Below are 12,862 nucleotides of genomic sequence, written 5' to 3'. Positions count from 1 at the left end.
GCGGGAGGATTTGGGTGCCGATCGCAACATAGACACCATAGGAGGCAGTAGTGGTCTTTCCCTTTGTAATTTTTAGCCCAAGAGTTGGGGTGTTCACCTGTGAGGTGGGAGATTCGGGTTCAATTCCCCCTTCTGTCCAGTGCTGGGCAAAGCTCTGTGTGACATTGCACTCCATATGCTTTATAAAAATATGCTTATGAATAAGACATAACTGGAATATGCTTCATGCTAAGTGTCCCATGTAACATATCATTATAAATCTTATAATCTACTAAGAGTGTTCATCTTATTTTTACATGGATTATTTCTATGTCTGGAGTTAGGAGAATAAGGTATAAACTTGTATTACTGATGTAGACATTTTAAGTGGAGGCCATTAAAGGTGCTTCAGAATCAATGAATGGTGAATGGCTCTGTTTACCTTCCTGTGTACCTGTGGGACAACCCAAGACCATGTCACCAGATACTGACCTCCATCGTGAAGCTGGTACTTTTCCAGAGGGGAGTGGAATTCCAAAAAAAGGATTCTTGCCTTAGGGAAGTTCTACTCAAGTGGGGAAGCAAACAATGAGTGTCTTCAGCTGGCTTAAGTCATGGGCTCCCCACCCCATGGAGATACCTGCAAGTACCTGGAAACAAAAGGACTGTAACCACAGGAGTGGGTAAGAACAGGCTGCACCCAGGTCAGAAAAGACATCTGATCTTAGAAGGATTTTACTGCAAGTAACAACTGGGATGAGAAGTTAACATTTGTCATGGATTTCTGAGTGTATTAAGCTTAGCCTTGCGTGTTTTGTTTTATTTTGCTTTGTGACTTACTTTGTTTGCTTTGTTATTTCTTAAAACTGCTTAAATCCTACTTTTTATGCTTAATAAAATCACTTTTGTATATTTGTAAATTCAGTGCAAGTAATTGTTATCTGGGGGGCAAACAGCTGTGCATATGTCTCTTGCAGTGATATAGAGGGCAAACATTTATTATTTTACCCTGTATAACCTTTATACAGAGTAAAATGGATTTATTTGGGGTTTAGATTCCACTGGTAGCTGCGTGTCTGTGTGCTGGAGACAGGTGTCCTGCTGAGGTGGTTTCAATCTAGATCTGCAGTTTTTGCAACCTCAGTCTTGGTTGCAGCTGGCTCGCGTGTCTGGCTCAACAAGGCAGGGTTCTGGGGGCCTAAGCAGTCAGGGAAAATGAGCTCAGATGTAATTTCAGCACTTTAGATGAGTCACCATGAGGGTCTCTGTGACCAAAACCGTCACACTCTGGACTTGGGTTTCCTGCTTTTCCAGAAAGCATCCCAGCCCCTGAGTGATGTTCTATTACAGTCTGGGCTGCTCTTGCCTTTGAAAGTTGTTCAACTGTGGATAACTAATTAAATAACCCATGAAACAGAGACATGAAATTGAGTGACTCACTCTCTAGGTAGATGCCCCTAGCACCAGCTTATAAAATCATTCTCTCTTTCTTCTCCTATGAGTCTTCCTGTGTTTTGTCCACTGATTTCAGATGGGGTCTGCAGACCTTGTTGGAATATAAAAATTAATAATAATAAACAATACTACCACGGGCTCTGCAAAATTATTTTTCAAATGGCTGAGAATTGAATTCACCTGTTTCCACTCCCCATCAGTAAACCAGTACAGAGTTAAACAGATTCAAGAATTGGTTAGGAGTTTATTCATTGCTTTCCTCAGGATGTCCTTCACCTCTGTGTTCATCAGGCTGTAGATGAGGGGGTTGAACATGGGGATCACCAGCGTGTAAGACACTGAGGCCATTTTATCTGTGTCCATGGAATAGCTGGAGGTGGGACGCAAATACATGAAGAGGAGGGTGCCATAAAACAGGACCACAGCGGTCGAGTGGAAAATGCAGGTGGAGAAGGCTTTGCGCAGGCACTTGGTGGAGCAGATCTGCAGGATAGTGGAGGTGATATAAACATAGGAGAGGAGGACAGTCACAAAGATGCTCTCTGTAATGCACAACGTGAAAGCAAACATCACAATCTCATTGATGCGGGTGTCAGAACAGGAGAGCGCCAGCAGCGGGGGGAATTCACAGGAGAAATGATTGATGATGTTGGAGCTGCAGAATGACAGCTGAAATGTGAAACACGTGAATATCATTGAATCCACCAACCCCACAGCGTACACCCCAGTCACCAGCTGTTTACAAAGCTGCCTGGACATGGTGACCGTATAGAGCAGCGGGTTACAGATGGCCACATAATGGTCATACGCCATCACAGCCAGCAAGAAGCCCTGAGAATCTGCAAAAGTGATAGAGAGAGACATTTGCACAGCGCAGGCGGTAAAAGAAATGCTTTTCCTCTCGGCTAATAAATTCAGCAGCATCTTCGGGGAAATTGTCAAGGAAATGCAGAGGTCACAGAAAGACAAATTCCTGAGGGAAAAGTACATGGGGGTGTGGAGTCGGGGATCAATTGTAATTAACAAGATCATCCCCCCATTTCCCAGCAGGGTGATACCATAAAGCAGTAGGAACAGTTCAAATAGGGGGACTGTTTGGTGTGCAGTTGGCACTGTGTGTGTGTGTGCTTGGTGGGCAGTATGTGTGTGAATGTGTTGATGGGTACAGTGGAGCTGAATGTCAAGCGGAGGCAAGTGTGTGTCCCTTGCCCTGCCCATGGCTCAGGCTGGCGTCCCCCCTCCTCCCAGTGCGGGGCTCCTTGTAAGATCATAGAGTCATAAGGTTTGAAGGGACCTCGAGAGGTCATCTATTCCACTCCCCTGTACTCAAGGCATTGCTAAGTATTCTCTAGACCATCCCTGACAGGTGTTTATCCGACCTGCTCTTAAAAATCTCCAATGGTGGAGATTCCACAACCTTCCTAGGCAAGTTATTCTAGTGCACAGCCACCCTCACTGTTGGAATGTTTTTCCTAATGTCCAACTTAAATCGCCCTTTCTGCAATTGAAGTCCATCCATTCTTGTCCTATCCTGTCCCCTCCCCAGACACGTTGCTTTGCAGTTTTATTCCTAAACTCTGTTTCACTGACTATAAATTATAGGAAATAAATAAAATTAAGAACAGACTAATAGGGGAAGAGCTGGCCTGCTCGGAGATATTTTGCAGCAGCTTCTGCAGAGATGCTGCAGAGATCTTCCGTGTTAACCACCAGTTTGGGGAATATTCTCCTTTTTGCAGCCTGCCCTGACCTTGGAGTTATCAGTGAGGACTGCCCCAAGCACCTCCCGGTCACAAGCAGCAAAAAGCCAGGAGGAGGAATTATGAGCATGACTCCTAGAGGAAGTAGGGCATAGTGTTTCCTGAGCACAGACCTGGAGTGACAGACTCTGGAGTTTATGAATACAGAAGTTGCTGGTTGTTGATTGTTTCTACTGGTGTTCAGGGAAGAAGGATTCTGCATCCATTCTTTGTAACCCCTCCCCCACGGATTATACCAAAAAATATAGCTGACTTGGATCATCAATTTTTCCTCCTAATACAATCGACCGTGCAATGCCTCACAGGTTGGCACCACTTAGGAGAAGGGGGCACCGATATGTGCTGGAGTGCTGATAATACCAGACAATAAGTGGAATATGAAACCTGTAGGACATGTAAGAGTACTCCCAGATTATCTAGATATTTATAGCATGCCAATCACCATGGTGCCCTATGTCCTTCCCTTGGTAGATTACTCCCCAAAGTAGGAAAGGTAGGTTCACTCATTTTGCTTGATAGATACGACATGTTGACCACAGGAGATCAGGGGGAGGCCACAGCATGCTACGGACTTCTGCAATTCACAAAACTATCCCTATTGCATGTATATTATCTGCACACAGAGCTCAGTTTAAGATGATAGATAAATCTATGAGTCAACTATAAATAGTCATGCTCTCATCACAAATATTAATACATTTTTTATAATGTATGTGAAGATATAAGATTACACTGCATCATGTTATTCATACATGTTCCAAACTGAGGCTGGCAAACTGCTCTCTCTTAAACAAAGAAATGTGTGCTCTGCTTAATTTCGTATCTAAGCAGTAAACAGAGTCATTAATCAGGAAGGGAAACAAAGGTAGCCCAAAAAGGTAAGGAAAAAGCACCAGGGAACATCCTTGTACATAGAGTTTTTTCTCTTCTGGTAAACAGGTGGAAATGTTTCTCAAAGTGGGGATAGCACTATAAAAAGAAGGGGCAGATATCCCAAGGAACTGCTCGCTCTCTCTCTCTCTGCCCGCTGAAACTGACTTGTTTGTCCATGACTTGGTGGTATCTCTTTGTTTTTCCTTCCTTCACTTACAATGAGGATGGAAGCAGTACCTGCTCAGAACCCTAAAATCAGTACCATAAAATCAGTTTTGAATCTTTCCCTGTTTGCTAACCACACCAACGTTACCCTTAATACCTCTGGAGTTGCTTCCTGGGATGACTTTGAGATTTGCTCCCTGGATCACCTTTGCTCCCAGGACAACAGATGTGCACAGCAGATGCAATTAATGTTGTTGTCGTGTCTTTCCTTGTGGAAATGGAACACAGAAGGCCAGAGAATCAGCTGGTCTCGATCACTGTCTCTCCCGTGAGGCCTTTTGAATATAATATGAAACTGAGGTGACTGTGTTCCCCTTCATGTGTTGGTCACTGGTGGTTAACAATGAAGATCTCTGCAGCAGCTCTGCAGATGTTGCAACAAAGTATCTCCAATCATGCCACCCCCCTCCCTCCCTCCTGTCATCTGATGTGCTGTTTTTCCTGCCAGCCTGGGCCTCCAGAACCCTGCCTGTTGAGCCAGACACACCAGTCTGCTGCAACACAGATGAAGGGTCCAGGCCACACCCCCAAAACTGCAGATCTAGACTGAAACTAGCTCAGCAGGATACCTTTCTCCAGCACGCAGACACCCAGCTCACAAAGGGATCTAAACCCCAAATAAATCAATTTTACTCTGTATAAAGCATATACAGAGTAAAATAAGATATCTTCACCCCCTGTATCTCTGCAAGAAAGATAGGCATAGCTGTTTGCCCCCCAAGGTAACAATTACTCATACTGAATTTATAAATAAACAGAAGTGATTTTATTAAGTATAAAAAGTAGGATTTAAGTGATTTTAAGTCGTAACAGATAGAACAAAGTAAATCACAAAGTAAAAAGTGCAAGGAGAAGCTTAATACACTCAGAAATCAGTTAACTTCTCAACCCAGCTGTTATTTCAGGTAAAGTCCTTTTCAGACCAGTTGCCTTTTCTGACCTGGGTCCAGCCTGTTCTTACCCACCCCTGTGGTTACATTCCTTATGTTTCTAGGTGCTTGCAGGTATCTCTGTGGGGTGGGGAGGCCATCTCTTAAGCCAGCTGAATTTCCACCTTTTTTTCTATCCCACTTTATATAGAACTTCCCCAAGGTGGGAAACCTTTGTTTGGAATTCCACCCCCATCAGGAAAAGTACCAGCTTCAAGATGGAGCTCAGTATCTGGTGACATGGTCACATGTCACTATAAGACCCCAATCTACATTCTTCCTGTTCTGTCCCACAGGTAGACAGGAAGGCTTGCAGCTAAACAAAGCCATTCACAGTTCATTGATTCTGAAGCACCTTTAATGGCCTCCACTTAATATGTCTGAATCAGAAATACAAGTTAATATCTTATTCTCCTAATTCCAGACATAAAAATAACCCATGTAAACAAATAGGATGAACACACTTCATAGATTATAACCTTTATAATGACATGTTACATGGGGCACTTAGCATAAAGCGTATTCCAGTTATTTCTTATTCAGAAGCATATTTTCATAAAGCGTATGGAGTGCAATGTCAAACAGAGCTTTGCCCAGCACTGGACAGAAGGGGGAATTGAACCCAGATCTCCCACCTCACAGGTGAATACCCCAACTATTGGGCTAAAATTACAAAGGGAAGGACCATCACCGCCTCCTGCAGTGGCTGACTTGTAATCGGTCGAAACTCAAACAGCTTAATGGGACTAAATCGGGGGCCCAGATAATCTTCATCCAAGAATATTAACGAAATCGGCACATGAAATTGCAAGCCCATTAGCAAGAATTTTTAATGAATCGGAAAACTCAGGGGTTGTACCGTATGATTGGAGAATTGCTAACATAGTTCCTATTTTTAAGAAAGGAAAAAAAAGTGATCTGGGTAACTACAGGTCTGTTAGTTTGACATCTATAGTATGGAAGGTCTTGGTAAAAATTTTGAAGGAGAAAGTAGTTAAGGACATTGAGGTCAATGGTAAATGGGACAAGATACAACATGGTTTTACAAAAGGTAGATCGTGCCAAACCAACCTGATCTCCTTCTTTGAGAAAGTAACAGATGTTTTAGACAAAAGAAACACAGTGGATCAAATTTACCTAGATTTCAGTAAGGTGTTTGATACGGTGCGACACGGGGAATTCTTAGTTCAATTGGAATAGATGGGGATCAATATGTGTGATGGGAGTGAGAGAACCTGGATTTGTGCTGGAAATGACCCACCTTGATTATCATACACATTGTGAAGAGAGTGGTCACTTTGGATGGGCTATTATCAGCAGGAGAATGAGTTTGTGGAGGGGGGGGGGCGGAGGGTGAGAAAACCTGGATTTGTGCTGGAAATGGCCCAACTTGATGATCACTTTAGATAAGCTATTACCAGCAGGACAGTGGGGTGGGAGGAGGTATTGTTTCATGGTCTCTGTGTGGATATAATGTCTTCTGCAGTTTCCACGGTATGCATCCGGTGAAGTGAGCTGTAGCTCACGAAAGCTCATGCTCAAATAAATTGGTTCGTCTCTAAGGTGCCACAAGTACTCCTTTTCTTTTTGCAAAGACAGACTAACACGGCTGTTACTCTGAAAATAATCACATGGGTTCTGCAAAATTACGTTGTAATGGGCTGGGAGTTGAATTCACATGTTTCCACTCCCAATAACTAAACCAATACAGAGTTAAAGAGCTTTAAGAATTGGTAAGGAGTTTACTCATTGCTTTCCTCAGGGCGTCCTTCACCTCCATGTTCCTCAGGCTGTAGATGAGGGGGTTCAACATGGGGATCACCAGCGTGTAAAACACTGAGGCCACTTTATCTCTGTCCGTGGAATAGCTGGAGGTGGGACGTAAATACATGAAGAGGAGGGTGCCAAAAGACAGAACCACAGCGGTTAAGTGGAAAGAGCAGGTGGAGAAGGCTTTGTGCCGGCCTTCAGCAGAGCAGATCTGCAGGATGGTGGAGATGATATAGATATAGGAGAGGAGGACAGTCACAAAGCTGCTCCCTGTAATACAGCTTGTCAGAGCAAACATCACAATCTCATTGATGTGGGTGTCAGAACAGGAGAGCGCCAACAGTGGGAGGATGTCACAGAAGAAATGATTGATGATGTTGGAGCTGCAGAATGACAGCCGAAATGTACAACAGGTGTGTATCATTGAATCCACCACCCCCACAGAGTACACCCCAGCAACCAGCTGTTTACAAAGCTGCCTGGACATGGTGACCGTATAGAGCAGCGGGTTACAGATGGCCACATAACGGTCATATGCCATTACAGCCAGCAAGAGGCACTCAGCATCTCCAAAGGCGATAGAGAGAGACATTTGCACAGCGCAGGCAGTGTAAGAAACGCTTTTCCTCTCGGCTAAGAAATTTAGCAGCATCTTAGGGGAAATTATCGAGGAAAAGCAGAGGTCACAGAAAGACAAATTCCTGAGGAAAAAGTACATGGGGGTGTGGAGTCGGGGATCAATTGTGATTAACAAGATCATCCCCCCATTCCCCAGCAGGATGATACCATAAATCAGTAGGAACACCCCAAACAGGGGGACCTGCAGCTCTGGACGATCTGTCAATCCTGACAGAATGAACTCAGTTGCCTCCGAGTGATTTCCCATCTCCTCTGAACAGAGATCAGGCTGCTACAGAGATGTGGGCAGGTGGAGGGTGCAGAAAACTTTTCCCTTCTCTGTAATGAGGTAAGAGAGGATAAATGGAGATCAGTTTCTTAATGGACATCAGTACCCGCTCCGGGAAGGGCTTAGTCCACAGAGCCAGATATTCACAGATGGTCATTGCATGTGTTCGATAAAATGCACACGCAGTGCAAACACAATGACACACAGATTAATTGTGTCCCACACACAAACACTCCTGTTCACTACTCGGAACAGAAAACAGTAACTTGTGACTCTGCTGTGAGAGAATCAGTCTGAAGGGATTATTCCTTAGATAAAGAAGGGGTGAGAGTAAAGGAGTGTCAATCTTTCCACCCTCTTTGGGCAAGGGGAGCTCTGTGGCTTGGCATGTCAGTTTGGGGTGAAGTTGCTTACTGTGCTAATTAAGGTGTTTGGCATTTACTGGAGCCTATATGAAAACCCAGAGACATCATAGGAAACCCTGGCTTCAGTGACTAGGTAATTGCCTATTTTTTCCAACCCAGGAGGTCGCTCCTTTAGCTGAAGGGGTCGGAGTTGAGGCTGAGGCTTTCGGTGCGGGAGGTCTGGAATTTAATACCTGCTGATCTCCATGGTGGTCTGCGTGTGTGCGTGTCTGTAATTCAGGAGAATAGCACGTACCTACTGAGAAAAGAGAGAGAGCTGTGGTGGTGTTTCATCATTGACAGAAACTGCCAGTTTGAACCATTTGGGAAGCTTTATACAAAGTTGTGTGATCTATGATACATAATTCCTGAAGCAACTGGGAATACCTGAGCTCAGAGAGTCATAACATGTAATTAATGAACTCAGTAAACCAAAGCCACCCTCTGTGTAATTTTTGCCCTGGGGATTAATTTGACCGACTCTTTCTACTGGTTTATTAAATGATGCAATTACTACCAGATTTACAATGTAGGAGGTTAGGGGTACATTTCAAACTGCTGTTTTCACTTCAAGCTGGCTACTGTGTAGAGCTGATTCACAAAGGGTTTTTTGTTGTTGTTGTTGTTGTTTTTTTGTTTTGTGAAGACCAAAATCTTTTTACTAAAATCTTAATAGTTTGACTAGGAAATACCATGGAGGTGCCTCAGATACCACACACCACCAATCTCTTTCCTGGGCCAGGCTCCCAGGCTGGACTACATCCCCCATGATGCACTATGGTCTCTCCTCTTGCTGAACTGCCCTGGAACATCACCAGAGTCCCACAGCAATGGTTAGGGAGGAGGGGTGTTTGGTATTTTGATGGAAAGCTCATAATTTCTGGGGAAAAGATAACTTCTTGGAAAAAATAGTTAAATGGAAAATCCAATTTCCTATCAAAAAAACTTCTCAAGAAAAATTTTCAACCAGCCATAGTAACAAATTTGGAATCAAAGGAACTGAAAGTTAGATACAGGTGAAATGTACTAATTGTTTGCAGGTGTAGCTGATATCTTCTCTGTCATTCCTGGTTTCAGAGTAACCTCATTGTCCTGGCCCCAGTAGGTGGAACGAAAAACCTGTAAGACATGTAAGAGTACTCCAGATTATCGAGCTATTTATAACATGCCAATCATGATGGTATCCTATGTCCTTCCCTTGCTAGGTTACACCCCAAAGTAGGAAAGACAGGTTCGCTCATTTTGCTTGATGCTGACCACATTATGACCAGAGGAGCTCAGGGGGAGGCCACAGCATGCTACCGATTTGTGCAGTTCATAAAACTGTTCATCTTGCATGCATATGATCTGCACACAGAGCTCAGCTATAAAATGCTAAATAAATCCTTGAGTCAACTAAAAATAGTCATGCTCTCCTCACAAATATTAATAATATTTTCATCATGTATGTGAAGTTATAAGATTACACTGTACTGTGTTATTAGTACATGGTCAAAACTGAGGCTGGCAAACTGTTCTGTCTTAAACAAAGAAATGTGTGTTCTACTTAATTTTGTATCTAAATAGGTGAGAGAAAAGCAACAGGGAACATCCTTCTACATAGACAGTTTGTCTTCTGGTAAACAGGTGGGAATGTTTCTCAAAGGGGGAATAGGACTCTTAAAAGAAGGCGCAGACATCCCAGGGCACCTCTCTCTCTCTCTCTCTCTCTCTCTCTCTCTCTCTCTCTGCCCATTGATTCACTGCATCTGAAGGGACAAAGGAAGCAGCCATTGGACTTGGGGATGGCTCCTGACCTAAGATGTTTGGTCAGTGAGACTGCTGAGAGCATGTGGTGAGGAAACTTTTGCTTTGAATTTCACATTATTTGTTAACTTATGCACAAGTTGCATTCTAGCTTTATTTTTCTTGAAACCATCTCTGACTTCTATGCCTCCTTATTTCCACTCATTTAAAATCTATCTTTGTAGTCAATAAACTTTGTTTTTTTATTGTTTTATCTAATCCAGTGTGTTTAAATAGAACTGTCTGAGAAGCTAAGTTGCAGGCATGTTAGTGTTATTAAAGAAATAATGGACAATGTACCTTGTACTGTCCAGGAGAGGATTGGGTAGTACAGGATGTACATTTTGGGAGGGAAATCGAAGAGTGGGGAATGCGTTGGGGTCACCCTGCAGTATAACCAAGGGTGGTGAGAGCCTGAGTGTAACCCAACTATTCCTGGCCAGGCTGCAATTACACACAAATGCCTTGGGTGCGATTTCCATGCTTGACGGTTGTTTGTGATTGGCCAAGGTGGAAGACACTTCATCAAGGCATTGCAAGGTTGCAGGCAGGTGTGACACAGCTGCTGATTAGTCTGAGTTGGACCCTGGTATGTCACAGCCACCAACCTAGAAAATATCCCAGGAACACCAAAGGTGTGGTGCTGATTGACAGCAATGTTCAATTGACATGAAAGTGTAGGTCCCCCAAGGGATGGGCCCATGCACTGATCCATGGCTGCAGATGCACAAGGGCATTGTGGTCATCACTTTTCCACAAGGAGATCCAAGGCAGGACCAGTAATGACTCTTCCCTTCTTCACTATGGTAGCAGAAATTATCCCACAAGGGTGTGCAGGTTTGGCTGGTATTATCAGTGCTTGAGGGAATGTTGGTTCCCCCTTCTCCTAAGTGGTCCCAACCTGTGAGGCATTGCAGGGTCAATTGTATTCAGAGGAAAAATTGATGATCCAAGTCAGCTATATTCTTTGGGATAATCTGTGGACGAGGGGTTACAAAGAATTTACGCAAAGTCCTGCTTCCTTGAACACCACTAGAACCAACAAACAACCAGCAATCTCTGTATCCAAAGTCTGTCACCCCTGGTCTGAGCCCAGGAAACACTGTGCCCCTATTTCCTCTAAGAGTCATGCTCAGAACTCCTCCTCCTGGTTTCTGTGCGTCCTGTGACCCGGAGGTTCCTGGGGCAGTCCTCACTGAAAATGCCAAGGTCAGGGCAGGATGCAAAAAGGAGGATATTCCCCAAGCTGGTAGTTAACGCTCAAGATCTCTGCAGATGCTGCCACAAAGTAGCTCTGAGTAGGCCAGGTCCCTTCTGATTCTTTTGTTAATTTTATTTATTTCCTATAACTTTTAGTCCATGAAACAGAGTGTGATATTGCACCCCATAATTTTTTATGGAAATAGGCTCATGGCTGTACATATGACAGAACTGGAATATGTTTTATGATAGATAGGCCATGTAACATATCCCTGCAAAGGTTATGATCTGCTGGATATATCCATCCTGTTTGCGTGCATGTAACGTTTTTGTATTCAAAGTTATGAATATTGGCTCTGTACTTGTTTGATTTTAAGTACCCTCAGTGAAGCACTTGGTCAGATACTTGAGAAAAGACTGTTCTCTGTAAATGCCCAATCAAGAAACATTGCAGCTAAAAATGAACTTTGAGAGACGCCAATCCACATTTGAGTTTTCCTGGGAATTTGGCGTCGGCCTGTAAGGAACTGAGTCACGCATGGACATGTGACTTGCCCATGTGACTCCAAAACTCCAATTTAACTCCAAAACTCCAATTTTATTCTGCATAGGAGAGGGGAAGGGGGTTCCACCCACAAGACGGAGACTATATAAGCCCCTGGGGAAACTCCTCCATTTTTTCTTCAGCTGGCACAAAAGGTAGCCCCTCCACCCCACGGAGATGCCTGAAAGAAACTGGAACAAAGGACAGTAACTACAGGGGTGTGAGTGTTTGCTGAAACCACACTATGAGGAAGTTTAGTCTGTAAAAGAGGCTTATTGCAACGTCTTTGAGGGTGAGATTTACCTGCGTTCAGTTTTCACTCTATTAGGCTTTGACTTACATGTTTTATTTTATTTTGTTTGGTAATTCACTTTGTTCTGTCTGTTATTACTTGGAACCACTTAAATTCTACTTTTTGTATTTAATAAAATCATGTTTTACTTATTAATTAACCCAGAGTATGTATTAATACCTGGGTGGGGACTGGGGGGTTGGACAGCTGTGCATATCGCTCTATCAGTGTTATAGACGGCGAGCAATTTATGAGTTTACCCTTTGTAAGCTTTATAATGAGTAAAACTGATTTATTTGGGGTTTGGACCCCATTGGGAGCTGGGTTTCTGAGTGCTGGAGACAGGAGCACTTCTTAAGCTGTTTTCAGTGAAGCCTGCAGCTTGTGGGGGACGTGGTTGAAACTTGTATTGGGGTTTGCAGAAGGCAAGTGTGTTTGGATCAAACAAGAAAAGGTACTGAAGTCCCAAAGGGCCTTCTGGGAGCCAACCCATCACACTGGCGTAGTCGAGCAGGATCTGTGCACAGCTAATTGTTTTGAGACACTAGGGGTGATTTTAAGTGAGTTTTGGGTGTGGTGGGTGAAAAACAGACAAAGTGGTGACTGGTTTGTTATTTTCTGATTGCTTATTTCAGGAAAGGTAAATAGGAAAGGAAAAATAAGCAAAGTAAGTAAGAGTGAAGATCAAAAGAAGCTAGAAAGGTGGAAAACTGGGTACTGGGAAAGTCTCTGTTAACTA

General features: G+C 43.6%; 2 protein-coding genes across 2 annotated transcripts; both read right to left on the bottom strand.

The window, feature by feature from the left end:
* Nucleotides 1-1,659: 1,659 nt before the first annotated feature.
* Nucleotides 1,660-2,358, bottom strand: LOC140912438 (olfactory receptor 5AS1-like). The gene has a single exon (XM_073346839.1). The coding sequence runs from the start codon at nucleotides 2,356-2,358 to the stop codon at nucleotides 1,660-1,662; it is 699 nt and encodes a 232-aa protein (XP_073202940.1).
* Nucleotides 2,359-6,944: 4,586 nt separating this feature from the next.
* Nucleotides 6,945-7,877, bottom strand: LOC140913728 (olfactory receptor 8U9-like). The gene has a single exon (XM_073350530.1). It carries the CDS (start codon nucleotides 7,875-7,877, stop codon nucleotides 6,945-6,947), a length of 933 nt encoding a protein of 310 aa, XP_073206631.1.
* Nucleotides 7,878-12,862: the final 4,985 nt, after the last annotated feature.

The sequence above is a fragment of the Lepidochelys kempii genome, chromosome 6 (genome assembly GCF_965140265.1).
Source record: "Lepidochelys kempii isolate rLepKem1 chromosome 6, rLepKem1.hap2, whole genome shotgun sequence".
Lineage (NCBI taxonomy): Eukaryota > Metazoa > Chordata > Testudines > Cheloniidae > Lepidochelys > Lepidochelys kempii.
The sequence above is the reverse complement of the archived record's forward strand: the minus strand, read 5'-3'. Positions and strand labels throughout refer to the sequence as shown.